General features: G+C 45.8%; 1 protein-coding gene across 3 annotated transcripts in view; it reads right to left on the bottom strand.

The window, feature by feature from the left end:
* ZC3H18 (zinc finger CCCH-type containing 18) overlaps window positions 1-18,155 on the bottom strand; it is a 55,511-nt gene extending 37,356 nt beyond the window's left edge. Inside the window, exons 1-4 of one of the 3 annotated variants that reach the window (XM_081118002.1) lie at window positions 17,834-18,049; window positions 10,431-11,023; window positions 2,004-2,088; window positions 1,156-1,227 (exon numbers count right to left, since the gene is read on the bottom strand). In XM_081118002.1, the coding sequence (XP_080974128.1) occupies window positions 1,156-1,227; window positions 2,004-2,088; window positions 10,431-11,009 (736 nt within the window). In that variant the 5' untranslated portion in view covers window positions 11,010-11,023; window positions 17,834-18,049. Of the gene's footprint in view, window positions 1-1,155; window positions 1,228-2,003; window positions 2,089-10,430; window positions 11,024-16,685; window positions 16,701-17,833 lie in introns of those variants that run through there. The other 2 variants (XM_081118003.1, XM_081118004.1) reach the window with 2 other exon arrangements.
* Between the last annotated feature and the right edge of the window lie 498 nt (window positions 18,156-18,653).

Below are 18,653 nucleotides of genomic sequence, written 5' to 3'. Positions count from 1 at the left end.
AAACAAGTTAGTGATCTTGCCCAATTAAACTGCAAAAAGGCCGCTTGCCACTAGCTTCAGATTTTTCTATTGCAGAAAGCCTTACCCACTGGTCTCACTCCCTGATATCCAAACTGAGCACTTAGTTTGACCCTGGAGGCACCTCGCTCCTATTGTGAGGTGACCCCCGTGACGTCCATGGAAATGGTGTCCTGTCCTTGTCCATCGGGAATCTCCTGATGATGCTGATCTGCAGTTCCAGCAACAACTTCACTTCATTTGTATGCAAGCTTCTCTGGCTAAATTCTGGAAACTACTTCAGTGGTGTGACCCCAGCACCTGGACCAGAGCCTCCGTGGCATGAATGGCGGACACTACCGCCCCCTGCCGTGGGAGCTTCCAGCTGGTTCTAACCAGCTGGCCAAGCTTCTGATCCATTTGTGAACAGTGCTAACTGAAAATGACTGCAAGTGTATTTATGTTATGTATACAGATTTATTCCATCACTTTAATCTAGAAATTTCAGAGATATATTGACATGCGCTCTCAAATCATGGAAAGGAGGTCTTCCGCTTAAGTTTTCTGAAATATTGACACTTCAAATACTTTCTAAAACGTATTGCACGCTTATCTTAGGTGGCTTTGCTGCTCATATTGTAACATCTGCTCTATAGCACATGACTGTGCTGGCTGCCCTCAGTTGGGCACGGTGGAGCCCATCACATTCAGGCGAGTCAAACTGTTTTTGGCTTGGCAGAAACAATAAGCAGGTAAATAGCACAGGCCAAGTGCACACACCCTGAGGAGCAAGCTGACCTGGGTCCCGAGTGCGCTGGTCCCTCAGCTCCCATGCACCCTCATCATCAGGTCATCCCTCGGTATTAGGGATAGGATAGGGTCATTCAAGGGCCACTCAAAGTGCAGAGATGCCTCTCCATGAGATGGGATTCCACTGTGCCCCTGCAAGCCCGTCCTCCCCGTGCGGTCAGTGCACAGCTCCCTCGAGCCTCATCAAGTGCCTCTAAGTATTAAGGCTCACAACAGCTCTCTGCCCCTCCAAGCCTCCCCTTCCTTCTGGCTTCACAGTAGTACTCTGGGTCCAGGAGAAAGGAGTCTGGCTTCTGGAGCAGGGGGACTTTGAGGGACTAAAGAGAGTGAATATTGTATATTTTGTACCTTTAACCTGGTCTCTGAATGGTATGGAATTTGATATTGGTGGAAGAAGAGTGGATAATGGTGTCACAACATCTGGAAAAGAAGTACAGGAAGCTCTTGTGAACTTTAGATGGTACATGCAGGCGGGGTAAGTGAGCAAAGTCATCAAGGGTCAGAGTAAAATTAAGAGAAAAGCATCTTCCTACCTATCCAAGGAAAATGCTGAATTTTATAAGACATGTACCCAAACTACTGCTGCACATCAAAGAAACCTTAAGACTGGAAATTCTCATTTCCATTTCCAAACCTCCCAAGACTTTAGTCCAGACTTTTCAACAAGATTTTATCATATTGCCACCTGTTACCTCTTCTTGACTCACACCATTTACTTTTCAGGGGAGAGGGAGCCTTGCTGCTTTCAGAGGCCATCCCCTTGCTATTTAGAAATCCATTTCAAATGAAGGATATACTTCTAACACATCTTGCGGAAGAGTGGTAATTTTCCTTACGGGGTGGGAAAATAAAACTGGTGCCTGGGGCATGCGGTCTTATAAAAAGAACCACTTAGAAAAATGATTTATACTGTCTACATTAAAGTCATGGGTCTGTAATAAACAACTGGGCCTGGAACCACAAGTATGAAAATAACCAGGTTGGCTCCTCTTCGAGTTGTCATTCAAGTGATGAAAGTACCAATAAGAGAATCTATTGTTTCACATCAATACCACCACCACCGTCATACACTCGCCCCAAGAATAGCCTAACACAGGCTCCAGGGCACCTGACAAGGCTGAGCCACCACCACAGTCCCAGGAAAAGCTGAGGCCACACAAATGGGCCATGCAAAGGCCCCTCACTCAGACAATTACCTTTCATGAAGAATCGGCAGGTGGGACGAGGCCTCACCTTCCTGTCACTGGGGTCCTTTACTTCGCCCTCTTCCAGATCATCATCCTGAAACAGAGGACAATGTGACTTGCAGATGGAATCTTCTTAACAAGAGGGAAGAGGCAGGGGGGGCATCTACCAGAGGGCATGGTTTTCACCAAGCCAGAAAGGATATGGTCAAGACCCGTGTCTGTGCCACTCGCCAATTTATGTTCACTTTCCAAACCTCAGATTCCTCATCCACACAATGGGAAATCTCAAAGCTTACCTATAAGACTGAGGAATTCCATGAAAGAACACCGAGGAAAACACTGTGAAGCACGTAATACATGGGAGAAACCTGGGTTTTACATTTTTCTTAATTACCATTTCTGGGCAAGATATGGTTGCATTTCAGGTTTTTAATATTTTATACATTTAGAAGAAAATATTTTATGTCCTTAAAATTCAACACTAACTTCCTCTAATTTAAAAGTCTGGGGGTGGAAAGGAGGAAAATTAGGTGACTCAGGTAGGCAATGCCAGCTGGCCAGTTTTGTGGACCCACCTTTTACCTCAGATCTAGGCCATTCTCTTATCTTTCTTAGCCCAGAGTTCTTAATCTTGGTTTTCAAACTTTAGAATAACATGGGAGTTTTCAAAAGACCAAAGCCCAGGGATTCTAAAGAACAGTCATGATCTGGACCGCTGCCCTGTGCCCTCCTCAGCCCCTAGTGCCCCAGTCACCACTGATCCGTGCCCCTTGGTCACCACTGACCTGCACAGGCTCTCACCTGCTCCCCCCTTGGTCACTCCTGATCTGCAGACTCCCTCTCAACTGTGCCTCACTCCCCCACCCCCAGGGTCACCCCCAGCCCAAGCAGGTATCCAGTTGCCCTGCTGATATCCTTGTTGGTCTGTTCAGGATGAAACTCCTCATTGCCTGGTATCCCAGTCTGTCCAAGAGTGCCCTAGGGGTCCTATAGGGCAGGCCCGAAAGTCACTGGACCCCTCACCCCATCTTCTGTAGTACTACCAACTTCTAGACTATAGCCCAGTCCCACCTGGTCAGGGGAAGTACTCCCTAACGGGTGTCCCTGCAATCTCGCCCGAACTCTCCCATACATTCCCCCAATGCACAGTGATCTGTTCAAACCCCAGCCAGACAATACTCTTCCCTCCTCTTTTTTTTCCATTTGTTAATTCTCACATGAAGACTTTTTTTTCTCACTGATTTTTAAAAATACGTTTTCTTGTTGATTTCAGAGAGAGGAAGGGAGAGGGACAGAAACATCGATGAGAAACATTGATCAGCTGCCTTCTGGCACGCCCCATACTGGGAATCAGGTGGGCAACCCGGGCATGTGCCCTGACTGAGAAACAAACTGCAAACTTCTGGTGCACAGGACCACACTCAACCAACTGAGCTACACTGGCCGGGCTTTTCCATTGATTTTCAGAGAGAGTGGAAGGGAGGGAGGGAAAGGGAGGCGGGGGGGGGGGGGGGCACACACCAATGTGAGAGAGACACATCAATTGGTTACCTCCTGCATGCACCCTGACTGAGGCCAGGGATCGAACCTGCAGCCCAGATATATGCCCTTGACTGGGAATCGAACCCGTGACTCTTTCGTGAACGGGCTGAGGCTCTTACCACTGAGCCATACCAACCAGGGCTTCCCTCCTCTCTTATCACATCTCATTTTCAGATTGCAGCTTGAATCCCCTTCCTCAGGGCTCTCCATCTCTCTTCATGATGGGTCCCCACAGCCCCTTCCTGTAGCACTGGTCACCACCATCACAGCCTGCCCAACGGAGCTGGAGGCTCTACCAGGCAGGACTGTGTCTGCTCACCATGTGCCGGTTCAAGTGCAGTGCCGGGCTCGCAGTAAATGGAAAGTATTTGCTGAATGCAGAAATGCTGAAGTCAAACTCTGGATTTATAATGACTTATTTTTAAAGCTTAAATAATAGTTGTATCATTTCTGCCTTGAAATTTTGACTTATCAAAAAGCATCTTGTAATAAAAAGAACAAGATGCCTGAGTTATATCCCATAAGAGTGCCAACAGAATGGTTTTTTGAAAGATTAAATAATTTATTCAAGTTCACTTAAGGTCCTTAGAATTCACCTTATAACTGAAAATCTGTATGTAGCTTTTGAACAATATCTCCCCATCTTCCCCAACCCCAGAATGATTTCTTTAACTCTTAGAGAAAATGTGCTTATTTGATACTAAGTGACAGAACACCTCTCTTCCCTGTTTTTTTAGCTTGTATTTGCTTCTCACTACTTTTCTAACAGTAATAATTACTACACTAACAACTTAATGTGTTATTTTACTTGAGCTCAAATCTAAGTTTAAAGCAGATACTTTGTTTTCATTAAATAAACAAAACTCTTTTGATAGGTTAGAACCCATTCAAATCTTCTGGCTTCAGTTAGAAATTAAAGCACAGGAGTGAAATAATGAGTACAGAATAATGGTTTTTCAGAAGTCAAGATTCACAGTGGTGCACTGATCAGATTAAAAGAGGTATGTATTTCGGCAAAGGCGTTACTTTCAATATTTGTATTCATAAGAGCAAAAAGAACCACCTACCCATCTTAAGATTGGTAACCAGTCACATGAACCATACGAAGGAGTATATGCAGCTTCTAAAAATGGTCAGTAAACAGACACAGAAATGCACAGTAAAGCATATAATATAATGTCAAACCAACAAATGGAACACACTATCATCTAATCCTCACACCTACCAGGATAGACAGAGGACTGTACACACGGGTGTGCTGGGTTTATGGTCTCTACTTTAATTAAAAAACAAACAACAATCAATAAATCACTCAGCAATATAATATCCTCAGTTTTCAACCAACCATTCAACACATGACTTTTCAAGTGATGGATGATTAAAATGAGTTCTTAAATCTTATAGTCTCACACAAATATAACTAAAGAAAGGGATCTCTACAGCGAAACTCACAATGCTCAGTTGTTTGAAGGCTGTTACATCAAGTAATGTATAGGAATTCTTCAGGCCTCCTGATCACATGACCTAGAGCAGAAGCAGCAGGTAGAAGAGGACAAGGAAAGGCCCTAGCGGACCGGCCAGAAGCAAACTTGTGGGTCTGTGAGAAGGACAGTGCCTGTGAAGCTCTCAGCAAACATCACTGCAAATGGCGAAAAGGGTACAGATATCTAACTTGGGGGAGTGTGCAAGGCCCCTATAGTTTACAAATCTAAAGAATTGCCATGGCTCATTGGCATACCTCTATAAGCACTTCCTCGGGGTGAATGTGTACAGGGCATATTCAACTTTAATGTCTTTATAAAATACATATGACTGGACAAAAGGCCTGAGTTCAAATCCTGATGGTGTGACTGTGGAAACGTTTCCTCTAGCAGAACACGGCTGCATTTACAGCTCTCACGTTCACGTGCCTTGTGTAAAACACAGTGTGCACTTAATGAGTGATCTCTATTTTAATGGAAAAATACCTCAGGGGCAATGTGCCAAAATACAATTATTTCTGAGCAATGATAGCATAAGTGATTTTTACTTTCTTTGAGCAGGTTTTTATTTTCCTTTTAAAAAATGCCTATATATTACTCATATAAGAAGTTGTTTCCAACACGGCAGCTCCCATAGCCATGGCAGATAGGAGATGGTCACCACATGGTGCAACTGTGCGGGTAAGCAGAAGCAGCATATGAACACATGTACCAGAATAGAGGCCTAGGTGCCACCTTGACACTGGCACCTGAGTCAACCACAATCTCCTTATACCCTGGATCCTGCAGCTGTAAAATCCCTTACCCCAAAACCTCACAGCCAGATGTCTGGGAATTCAAAAATGTTTTGGTTTTAGAAAGGTGATATAGCAGGGTCTCTAGCAGCACCCTGTAACAACCACAGTAATCTTTCTGTGGGGAGATTATCACAAGGGAATAAATACAGGGCCACAAACAGCCAGGCATCAGCAGTGAGTAAACCTTTCCATTTTCAAAGCTTCTGGGCTTTCCTGGCCAAGACTAAGGACTATGGCCTGTGCTTACTCATGTGGCTGTACTGAAGAGTCCTGCAGGGGGCAACTACCGCATGGGCTGTTCTCAAATGTGGCTCAGGCTTCCTAGGCTTTGGCCAGGGGACTAATGCTACTCTTCACCTAAGTGACTTGGAGGAGAGTGAACACAGGGAATGCACCACCTGAAAGGAGTGGGCCTTGCAGACAATAAACCCTCAGCCATGAGGGCAAGCTGAGGACCTTTTGTAAAGACGGTATATAAAAGGAACAGCTATAATTGAATAGGAGAAAATATAAAATACCACTTGCAAAGAAAATGCTTCAAAGTATTTTTGTATGCAGGTGCACTGAGAGCTACCACTTCTGACCAAGGAGTCACATGGACTGTCCACTCAGGATGTGTCCTGTTGCCTCGGAGAGGTCATCCTACCAATGTGAGAATCGTGGATAAAAATGGAACAAAACATATACCCCAAGGGGATGGTATACTCCAGGTGGTCAAAGTTCTGTTAACTGAATGACAAATAAGATCTAAAAACAGAACCAAGTAAATGAGCCAGGGAGAGGATGGACAGACTACAGGTGGGAGCATGCAAGTCTGTAAAGGTGAATCAAAGACCCATAAAGGTCATTCGATCTGCTCGTCAAACCCAAAAGGAAAAACGGTTCTGGTGAGACTAACCAGAGGTGCAGAAGGAAAGACAGACATATGCATAGTGGGAGTTGATTACAGCAGTTCACTTTTCTGAGATATGTACAGGTAGAAACTAAACCACAGATTCATTTCATTTTTTAAGTGTGGCTTTCTGAATAGGTAAGAGACTAATGATTAAATAAGGCTTAGATCAGGTTCAGTCATTGGGGACCTTTGACCCCCACACCAAATACATATAAAGGTAATTTAAGACCTTTGTGTGGTTTAGACAAAAGATTTATTGTAAAAATTCATATCTCTATCAAGGAAACTTCCAAGAGTGGAAAAGTTGGGGAGTGTGGGGTGACTTCCCTCAAATCACTTCACCTGTCCCAGTGACCCAAAATATAAAGGGAGAAAAGCAGGATGCTGCACCTGACAGAAGGGAAGAGCTCCTCAGTTACAGGACATGTCCCACAGTGTTCTAGACTCTTCAAACCCAGCTGGTCCCAGAAATGCAGGGCCAGACATTGAGGGAGGAGCAGCCACATGAACAGGAGGGGCCCTCTGAACCTTGAGACTCTGGATTTAGCCAGGCTAGAAGGGCACCTGCTGTGCATGGAACCACTCAGGGGCCTCGCTGAATGCACATTTCCTCCCCATAAAAACATCCAGGTGGTTCACCCTGATACCAGAGCTGCGCTTGAAAGCCACGGGGAGAAAAGACCTCTGTGATGTAGTTTCCACTAGGATGAGAGGCTACTTTGCAGGGTTTAAACTAAAGGGGACCAGACCAAAGGCCTGCTGGAAGTAGGCTGTTCATGGACCTACGTACACACCTTTGGTTCCTGCTCCATCAGAGAAATGTAGCTGGGGACAGGGCATCTTGGGAAAGAAACAGGAGTGTGCTTGGTGGGGACACAGGGCACTAACTCTAGCAGAGATGTTACAGGAAAGGAAGGGTTAGAATTGGCACAGATAGCAGGAAAAACGAACCTGCAGTAGTCATTCATGTACAAGCTGACAGGTGACTAACACTAGGTTCTTCCAGTGGTGGTTAGGGCTGGTGCTGGTTACCCACAATCAGTGCTTAAACTGCCCTCTCTATGGGAATGGCTCTCCAGTGCAGACCTTCCGCCTACTGCCACTCCACATCTCAATGGCACTCAAACGTGCCCCAAAGCAACAGGTTTCTCTATTTACTCAGAAGGCAGTTACTGGTTGCCTACAACGTGCCAGGTTCTGGGGAGCCAGCCCAGCAGATCCCAGAAGTAGGGAACTAGTGTTCCTGGAGGTGGGAAGCAACAGGAACAAACACACTGATGACCCAGTTAACTTAACTGCATAAGTACAACAAAGGCGCCAGGTGCAACAGAAAGGCAGGGGCAGGAGTTAGAGCATACGTAAAGGAAGTGACATTTACGCCAGCACTTAAACAATAGAGAGGAGCCCAGAAAGAAGTCAGGCAACCAGAGGAGCTCCTGCAGGACAGGTGTGCTCATGGAGGGCCCAAGTTATCATTTACAGTGCCTCCCCCCATGGTGAGGTCTGCCTGTTCCTGAGGTGGGGGCAGGCTCTGCTCTACCCTATCACATCCCCAGTGCATTGTGATGAGCCTGGAAGACTGTAGGGACCACTGGTGCTGTGTCCAAGAAAACAGACTTGCAGGGTGACTTAAGGAGGAGGCACGGTCTGTGGTGTGGGAAGGAAGCCGCCTCCTGCAACTGAAAGAAACTGTGCTCTCAAGGTCTCCTCAGCAGCAGATTGTTTCCAACTGTGGGGCCCCTTATGTGAGGATGCCATGCAGGGCAAAACAAGCCAAACCAACCCACCAACTATGGGATCTGAGTGGGTAAGAAATCAAACTGAATTTTTACTTCACATGCTGTTTCTAGGGGAAACAAGCAAATCTCCAGAGGATGGGTGTTTTTCAGGGATAGTTCAATTCAACTCAATGACCCCCACTGCCACATCTAAGTGCATGACACCAAGGTCCTCTGGGACCACCAGGGAGACACTTAACGCCCTATGACCATGGAAAGGCAGAGGAGTAGATGAATTTATCTTAATTCTTATTCAACAGTTGAAGCAAGGAGAGTTTTCAACTGGTCCTCTCTTAATAGGAAATGAACTGTCCAGAACCCTTAGGCCACAATCCGGAGCCCCCTGACATTCTCTGGTGGCTGAAAAACCAAATTCACAGGCAATCTCAACCAATGACCATTTTTCTGGACAAAATTTCATCCAAATTGGTTAACTTGAGTGTCACAGCACCATGTTCCCCTTTGCCAACCCTGTGGCAGAGCTGAACTTTCCCAAAGTGGAAAGGAAGCACAGCTGGCAAAACCTAAGGGAACTTGCATGATAAAGTTCCAACACCCATTTAAACAAGATAATAACCCTGGCCAGGTGGCTCAGTTAGAATGTAGTCCCGTACACCAAAGGGTTGTGGGTTTGATTCCCAGTAAAGGGTACACATTTGGGTTGCAGGTGAGGGAGGCAGCCAAATCTGTTTCTCCCCCCGCCCCCTCTCTCTAAAAGTCAGTGAACATGTCCTTGAGTGAAGATTAAAAAAAAAAAAAAAAGAAATATTAAACAGAGGTTATTTAACTCAGGAGATCATCTCCTTACACTAAGTTATGAGAAGATAAAAAAAAATCTAAAATTCTAAGCTTATAACCACACACACGCCCCATAAAGTTCTGTTCTTATGAACCAAAGTTAGATAAGCAATGCCTAAAACCATCATTGGGCACACCATGGCCGCCACCACATTTTGGAATGGACTGAGCACATATGCACCAACACACCATTAGAGAAGTGTGATAAGTATTTAACTAGTAACCTTTTCCCTCCCAAACCAAAATATTTCTGAGGTATTCTATACACTTTTCACTGTGATGACTCTCTCACAGTGAGATAAGTAGAATCTCCTTCCCTAGGGTAACTAAAAAACCCTAGATTATTTCAATATACTCTGTCCCTCTCTCAACTCCTGAGTAAATTCATTACTCAGTAGGACTTCAGGCTCTTTACCCCCAATGCTCAACTTCTTAAAGATCATAAGGATTATCTGTAATAAAACCCCAAACTACCTATATCTAAGATGATCTATTACCAGTCTCATCTTTTCCTCAACCTGAAGGCCAGATTTAAGTACATTGTAAGTGTGATAGTATGATCAAAAGCTGAGGTGTTCTATCATAGAACCCCATTTTATCCAGTCCCGAGGCTTATTTGGCCCAGCAGGGACCCTCACCAGAGGACAGGCTGTGGGACAAAGATAAAAATGCCTAAATAGACAAAACTGGAAGGAAGCCTTTTGAGTCTTTTCATCAGTCTCAAGAACCTGATAAGAACTGAAGATCCACGATGATTCTGGTTGAATGCCAACTCAAATAGGATTTAAAGACAGCAAAGGTAAAAGAAACGTCCTCTTCACTTGTTTAAAAAAAAAGTGAACCAGGCATTCTAATACAATCGGCACCAGACAGATGAGTAAGGGCCCATGGAAATTCTGCCGGCTTCCAATTGGTAGACAGTTTTCTGCATCTAGACTACTTCTCTTTGATTTTTAGCACTTCCTAATTACCACGGCGACCACTGGGACCGTCCTCCCACTTCTCCGCCTGCTCCATCCCACCTCCACATTCTGAGTGGAGGCTGAGTTAATCCTAGTGAGAGCCCTCCTCCGGGTACCGGGTACCAGGCCGAGGTGCTGGCGGACGCCCTTCCAGGCTCTACACACAGGCACCCGCATACTTACGTCGATCTCCCCGTCATCAATCTCTCCATCGTCGTCCTCTTTTTTCCTCTCCTTGGCAGCCTCCGGGGGCTCCTTTTCCTCCATGCTGTGGGCGCTGGCCTTCCCCTCCTCCCCGGGGGCACCTTCTCCCTTCTCATCGTCCTCCTCGGCTCCCGCCTTCTCGGCCTCGTCCTCCTGCCCAGCGGGGGCTGGCTCTTCGGGGACCTCCTCATCGTAGTCTAACTCATGCTCGTCCAGTTCCCTGGTGACTGAGGAGGCCTCGTCCCTCAAATCACTTGTGCGGTCTTCCTCCCCCCCATCCCCCGCACGTGGGGGGCTCGGAGGGCCCCTGTTCGGCTCCTGCGGCTCCGAGTCCTGGTCCTGGTCCTCCTCATCGGAGCGGCTCTCCTCTTCCTCCTGACTCAGTCCCAGGGCAGCATTCTCCTCATCCTCCAAATCAGAAGCCCGCCCCACAGCTCTGTCCAAATCCTGTTCAGACCCACTTTCTCTCAGAATGTCATCGTCCGAGAGCCCCTGCTGCTCCTCTTCTTCGTCCTCTGGAGAGCGAGGGTCCTGTTCAGGGCTCTCGGCCACATCCATGGGTACCCACAGTTCTGCAAAAGAAAGAACACGGATTCACAGCACTTATCAAAATGGAAAGTGAATCTTGCCCGGGCTTTCTTGTCCCTACACTCACTCCTGACCTGTAGGGGGGACCAGGATCTGCATTTTGCTTGGTCCAGCACAGCTCCTCCAAACCCCAGTTCCCCACTCCACAGACCACTACTGATGGCTCTTCTACCACACAAAGCACCTTCAAGAGGATGGACTGTGCTTGCTAAGCTGAGCATTAAGTCCCTCACATCTGCAGCAACCTTCTCATCAGCACAAACCAAATGGTTAACAGGGAGTGATAAGATATGCACTGCAAGGGATAGCCTTTGGATTCTTAAACAGCTGATGAAATTCAAGACAACGTGCATTATGGAATAAGGCAGCAAAGTTGAAGGCATGCGTCTAACCACTTTTTTTGGAGTCATCCTGAAGGGTCTGGAACAGAAACCCAGCCTATCTTTAGGAGTCTCCAGGTTGTAGGCTGTCTCCTGTCCCTAAACGCACTTCTTCTCCAAGTATGGCCTTGATTGCCTCATCAGATGCACTTGGCATGATCGTGGGTCTCACCAGATCTGTATGTAAGAGCCGCCAACAGAGGCCAGGAAGAAGGCGTTCATGTATAGTGATTCTCACAGGAAAGTCAAGATCCACTGTTCTAATACAGGTCTGTTGTGGAAAAGAACTCTGGCAGAACATTTTATATATTTAAGTGCAACTAACTCTTGAATAACACGGTTTTGAACTGTGCGGGTCTACTTATATATGGCTTTTTTCAATTGGACCATGGAGTTCAAACCTACAACGTTCAAGGGTTAACCCTGCGGTTGGGTATCTGAGCATTTAAAGGGCTGACTGTAGTTATCCTTGGCTTTTTGAATGCTCAGGAGGTCAGCTCCCCTAATGCCAGAGTTGTTTAAGGGTCAACTGTAGTTTCTTATGCAAAAAGGCCAATATGTCATTTTTAGATTTCACCTCTATTTTTAGTAATCTAGATTTAATTATAAAGTGAATATTTTCTAGTTTTCCCACCTCAATGTGCAAAGACAGTACATTGTTCCATTTGTTTTAAACACAGATTGCACAAGGTGGGATAAGAGTGTGAGTGCACGAAACCAACACTGAACAGTCTACAAGCAAACACCATTCACCAAAGAAAGGTGTAGCAAGTCACCACCACTGAGTTAGTCAGAAATAACAGTAGTAAGTGAAGGGTGCAATGGCCACTTGATTCTTCAAAATGTTTTATTTAAATAATGTATGTCACAGTCATGCTGTTCGGCATCTCAGCAAGATCTGGAAACATATACACATATATTTACAAACCTTAAATATATATAACTATTTTATATACTTACATAACTAAAGATTAAAAATATATATTTTTAAATTTTATATTTTCAAAAGGAGGACCTGTGTTTAAAGATGCACACACTAAGAGTTGGTATCTGAACCTACAGATTTTTTTGGACTGTTTCTTTCTTTCTTTTTTCTTGGTTTGGGCATTTATAAGGAGAATCATTTCCTATTGCTTTTCAAAAAATCTTTATTGTTTAGAGTATTATGGATATCCTCCCTTTATGGGCCGTTAATGGAAATTATTATAATTGAGCACACATCAGGACAAATCACTTAAAATTCATCACTTCATAAATAAACGGTGAGCAGTAATAGAAATTTATGAACCAATCAATTCATTCGAAGTCATTTAAATACATAGTTTTGAAAATGATTCAACTTTTGGTCTTCTAACTACACTACCCAGAGGTAGGACTTTCGCAAGAATTAAAAAGTTAGTCCTAATATGGTATACTCTGTTGAAAATGAAAATTCCAGGCTACTCCTGTGATTTCCTGGCCTCCATGCGCAGGGCAGAGCCTGTCATTGCACACAGCACACTTCTATATTCTATAGCCCAGGGCATCAGCAAAGATGAGAAAGCTACCAAGGACAGGGCTGGCTGTTGAGGCCCCTACATTCTTAACCATTCTAGATAGAGGATGCAGGTGGTTGCAGCAATCAGCCAAGGGCCATTATTGGCAACCGGCAGCCTTCCCCCAAACCCCGGGTCCCCTTTGTTAATGATACTAATAAAATACATATGATTTTCCTTTCTGTATGATAACCTATGACTATCTCTGTATACTTTTTATTACATTGTATATAAAAAACCTCCACAGAAGGGTAGGGACTTTCATCTTCCCAGCTGCTTAAGCTAGCACCTGGTACCTTATAAGCAGGCAGTCAGTCACATGGAACTGATTACTGAGCCTATACATCACTACTTGAAACCAAACAAATTTTGATCTTCACACTTTATAGTCTAAGGATGACCTTGACACTACACTACCTCTTAATCAACTGAATGTCCTCTCAAAATAGTTTAAAAATCACACAACTAATACTCTGCAGAACCTCCCCCGCCCGAAGCCTGTGAATGGCCCTGCAACATACTATCCTGTTTACAGCCACAAAGTCCCATAACCTAATAACAGCCCCTTTCCTGGGCCCAGGTGCAAATGGGTTTCTGCTTTGGTTTCATTGTTTGATCAGATCCAACCAAATTGCTTTTTATATTTCTGCAAAGGTGAAATTAAATCTTAGAATAAGAAATGGAAAAAAAGATTGTCAAACTTCAAATAATGCAAGAAGTGGGAGAGTAACATGGGACATTTACCTCTTGGTATGTTGTATCTTCATTGGGTACATTGGCTAGTACAGTGTGGGTTTCTGAGGTAGAACTTGAACCCCCAGCTCTTACTGTTTTTTAGTGTTAGGATCTTGAGGAAATTATGTAAACTTGACAGACCTCAGTTTCTTCATCTCAAATATGGGGCTAATAGTATCTACTGTACGAGGCTACTGCAACAATTAGATGAGATGAGCCTGATAATATGCCTGGAACATTTTTTTTTTTTTTTAAATCCTCACCTGAGGATATGTTTTTATTGATTATTTTAGAGAGGAAGGGACAGAGAAACATCGATGTGAGAAACATTGATCGGTTGCCTCCCGGATGAGTCCTGACCGGGAACTGAACCCTCAACCTTTTGGTGAACAGGACAACACTCCAACCAACTGAACCACCCAGCAAGGGATGCCTGGCACATTTTAAACTGAATTAATGTGAAGGTGAATAAACGTAATCCTTAACTTCCAATAACCATTCTCATTTCACCATCAGGTTCAGTTCAACTTGCACTCAGGAATAATTCATTCACTGTTTCATTCAGCAAATACCTGAGAATCTACTTAATGCAAGATTATATTATTAAAACAACTTCTGCAAAAATTCAACAGCCACCACTGTCTAGAAAGATCACGACTTTGAGTCAGGCACTTGACCAATTTCCTCACATCAACCTTCCAAATAAGTGATGGTCCCTTTCATAAAGAAACCAAGGCCACATGGCCACTAAGTAGCTATCCCAGGACTACAATGTAAAGCTGCACCTCAAGCAAGTACTCAGTCCCAGAGCCCTAAACTATGCAAGAAAGGAGCTTCTGTTCCCTGCCTGGGAACTAACCCCCACTTTTTGCCATTGTTCCTATAGGAAAATGGGACCTGAGTTCCAAACTGATTTTATAAATTCCTTTTAGGAACACAGCCCATGCATACATTGAGGACTTCCATTGCACCAGTAGATTTTGCCTGCTTTTCTTTTTTCCCTTCTCAAGTTTTGTGCTGATCCAGCTATACACCTCTTAGCCCTTCTAGAACCAGGATCACACCTTTTCATGTAAGTGAAAAAGTTAACATATTTATATACTAGTTAAAACACAGTGATGACCATATGGAGATCCAATTTGTGACACTATTTATTTTATGATTTTAAACTTGTCTGAAGATTGAATCTTAATACTTAAACTAAATAGGAATGTCCTCCATAGTTTGAACTATGGACATTACTTCAGCATTCTAAGGATGCAACAGTAACTTCCCAACTCTCAAAGTTAGTTCTCAGCACTGACCGGAGGTGGCAAAGCCAAAGGTCCTGAGTGCACCTACTACTATCAGGGGCGGCTCTCACTGTCAGTGGTGCTTAGCCTTTGGGAGCAAGGATTGCTTTGAGAATAAGATGAAGGGTTGGCTTCCCTCCCAAGGAAAATCTGGATACACACAACTTACCTTCTACTTTAGGGAGTTCAAAACCTCCTGAGGTCCACCCATGGCTCCCAGATTAAGAACTCTTGCCCTAAGTATACTGTACACTATCCTATTATGTATCCATACTTACCATACTGTACTGAGACTATTTGTTTGCAAAGACTGATAGAAGGCCCTCCTGTCCCTATGAAGTACCTGAGCGGAAGGGCTCAGATTCACTTCTGTGCTCCCTGGGCTCAGCAAACGACTGGCACTTAGTAGCAGAGCTTCCATGTAATTTACTGTCTAAATCGGGACATTGGAGATTGGAAGGGGGTACTGTTAACAAATGCAACAAGCATGAACAGGGGCTATCCAAGGGACATGGGGACATCCAGTCACCCTAGGAGGCCTTGTGAGATCACCTGGGAATTTACAATCTGAGGCTGCTCACAGGTAAACACCTTACAGAGGGAAATAGGCCAAAGAATCTCTGTTATTAGAAGCAACCCGAGTCACACCTTGCTGCAATGAAGAGGAGTGTCACTGGGGGTCAGAAAATGGCTTGTGTTCCAGGGTTTGCTCTGGGAAGGTCAACTGTCTTTCTAGGTGTCTGTGTCCTAAATTAATTTGAGATTAAATCAATTTGGCAAATATCTGAGCGCGTGGAAAACCATGTGGCCTGTTAAGTGCAGACACTGAAATGGAAGGTCCTCTGGTCATGTCTTCACTAACTGCCAGGTGCACAGCTTTTACTCAGTGTATTCTCCCACGATCACCCTGTAATTGAGGATTCTTGGCAAAGCTTAGAACTAATTCTTTAGTTCTTTTATCCATACAATGGTGAACTTGCCTATAGAAGAGAATAACAAGTATTCATCACTGTGCTTCCACTGCCTACTGCATTTGGCAGATGGTGAATGATATTTGCTGAATGAAGGAATGACAAAATCTCATTACTTGGTAACCTACCTGTTGCATACCAGAAATAAACTTGAAATGAGTGCCTAATTTTTAGAAGACTATACCAGAACTCAAGCATAGTGGCTGCTGTCTCATTTCCCAGCAATCACCCTGGAAGGCTACACACCGATTCCAAAGGCATGCTAAAATACAGGACATTTTGGGAACCTGAACCTGCAGAACACTCTCTTGGTGCCCAGTGGTAGCAAATCTTCCTCCTCTCAAGGTGGGTTACTTTGAGAAATTGCAGGAAGATATTCAGAGCCTGGTCTGGTAAGTGAGTTGAGTTACCAAGCCAGGTAAGACAAACTGGGGTCAAACATGGGGTGTGACCATTGAATAAGATAGATTTTTCTCATATGGCTTACGCATTTAGTACCAAAACAGGAGTTCTCAAGAGGTTTTGGCAAAGGAGCACCAATGACATACAAGCATAATCTCTCAGGAATAGAACAGGCCCTATTTGAATCCCTAAGTTCTGGTACATCTGGTTAAAATTCTGATTCATAACTTCATGTACTTACAACATCTAAAGGAAAAATGGCAAGGTTGGTGAAAGACACCACCCCCAAACAAAGCTTGACCACCAAAAAACTCAGGGAGGCAGCACTCACCATGAAATGACCTGTAGCTGTTGAAAAAGTAAAAAAAACTGTTTTAAACATGAGCAAGGCCACAGTTTACCCATTTGCTCTCTGGAATGATTCCACAAAGCTTTCTTAGAGTTTGAGCATTTCCCACCCCAAACCAGAGAGGAGTTCCAGCCTCAGAGACACATTTGATTGGTTACCAGAGCTGGGCAGGCTCCACAAGTATCAGACTGTAAAATTATCAGGCAAAGACTCCTTTCTCAGGGCTTGGAAGTGGGAATCAGCCTGCATCCAGGTTCACCCTGATAATCCCAACCTCTGCTCTGGGCGAGGACCACTCCACAGGATGTCTGATAGGGATGAGTCTCAAGGGAGAAATGATGAGAGCCCTTGCTATGCCCGTAAACCCTCTTCCATTTTCCCCAAATGAATCTGAAGATCGACCTACTCTTGCAATTGAGTTTGCTGGTATTTAAAATGATCAAACACTCCACCCAGCAAACTCAGCTGTCATAAAGTATTTAGGAAAACTTTAGTTTTAGCAGGAGCAAGACTGGAAGTAGGTTCTTCCTGCATCATAGCTGTAGTTAGTTTATACCAAGGACGGGCATTCTTTGGGCTCCTAACCAAAGGGGCAAGGAAGTTACATATTTTTAAGAGTGGCGTGCGTCGCGGGGCACAGTCAATACGCCCAACCTGTGCACACTGGGAAGCTGAGAGAGCACGTTGCAGGAGGCTCCAGAGAGCTCAAAGTTCCTGAAGAGCCCATCCTCAGTCCGAGAACGGCGCCTCTGGAAGGCGAACCAGCGTGCCTCCTCCCCATCTCCGTGGGCAACAAACATGTGGCACGCGAACGTCCCGGAAGAGAAATGACAGCTTTAGGAGAATGAACTCGACCGCGGGGCGCGGAGGCAGCCGCGGGGAGCTCGGGCTCTGTGGGGTTCCAGGATCCCCTGGGCCAGCTCGCCGGGGACCGAACGCGAGATCGTGCCAGTCTCAGCGTCCCCTACACGGGGTTTAAGAGCCACGCTTCGGTCGGGGGATGGGCAGTCCGGAGCGCTGCCCGGAGGCGGAGGCGGCGGGCTCCCGGGCCTGGGCTCCGCGCCGCCACCACGATCCCCGCCTGGCCGCCTCGGCCTCCTCCCTGCCGGCCCAGTCGCCCCGCCACCTACCTCAGCGCGAGGGCGGGGAGGGGGCCACGGTTCCGCTGGAGTGGGGGCGGCGCGGGGAAGACGTCCCTCGGCCCTTCCGCTCCTTACAGGCTCCGGCTGGAGGCGCGACGCGAGCGGAACAAACGGGCTCCACTACCCGCGGGGGCCGGCCATTGTGCGACGTCATCAGGCCGCGACGGTTGTCCTGCGGGCCGGCGGGTTTCCCTCTCTTCCCTCGCTTGCCCCGCCCTCCGCCCGCTTCCTTCCGGCCTCCGCACCGCTGCTGCGCGCCTACCCGCCCCCGCTCGGCCCGCTCCCGAGCCCTTCACCGCGCAAGCGCCTCAAGAGGCCCCACCCCCGGGGGCGCGTCCGAGTCTAAGCGCCGCGGCCGCACGATGACGTATGCGGGGCGGGCTTACGTAGTCACGTGGTCGCGTGACGTATCGAATTCCCGCGTCGCGGATTTGCGTTGCGGGTGGGAGGCCCGCCCTCGGCGGAGGTGGCTGGTGTCGCCGTCGGAGTTGAGTCTAACTGCTTCCGTCCGTCTGCAGACTTCACGTTCTAGTCGAGTAAGCACCCGACGAACGATCAGTCATTTTTGAGGTACTGCGTTTAAATATCAAAGCTACAACATTTTAAATTTTTTTCGTGGGACTAAATAGCTCCTGCGCTACTAATCAGCTCAACACAAAATTAATTATTTTTGAGACACTGAGTTTATTTAAATGTAAACACTTAAAAAAGTTTTCTCCTGCTTTAAAAAATAATCAGCCGGGAACCCTCCTACACTGTTGGTGGGAATGTGAATTGGCTCAGCCGCTGTGGACACCAGGAAGATGAG

This window comes from Miniopterus schreibersii (genome assembly GCF_964146895.1).
Source record: "Miniopterus schreibersii genome assembly, chromosome: 18".
NCBI lineage: Eukaryota > Metazoa > Chordata > Mammalia > Chiroptera > Miniopteridae > Miniopterus > Miniopterus schreibersii.
This window is presented reverse-complemented; position numbering and strand designations above follow the sequence as displayed.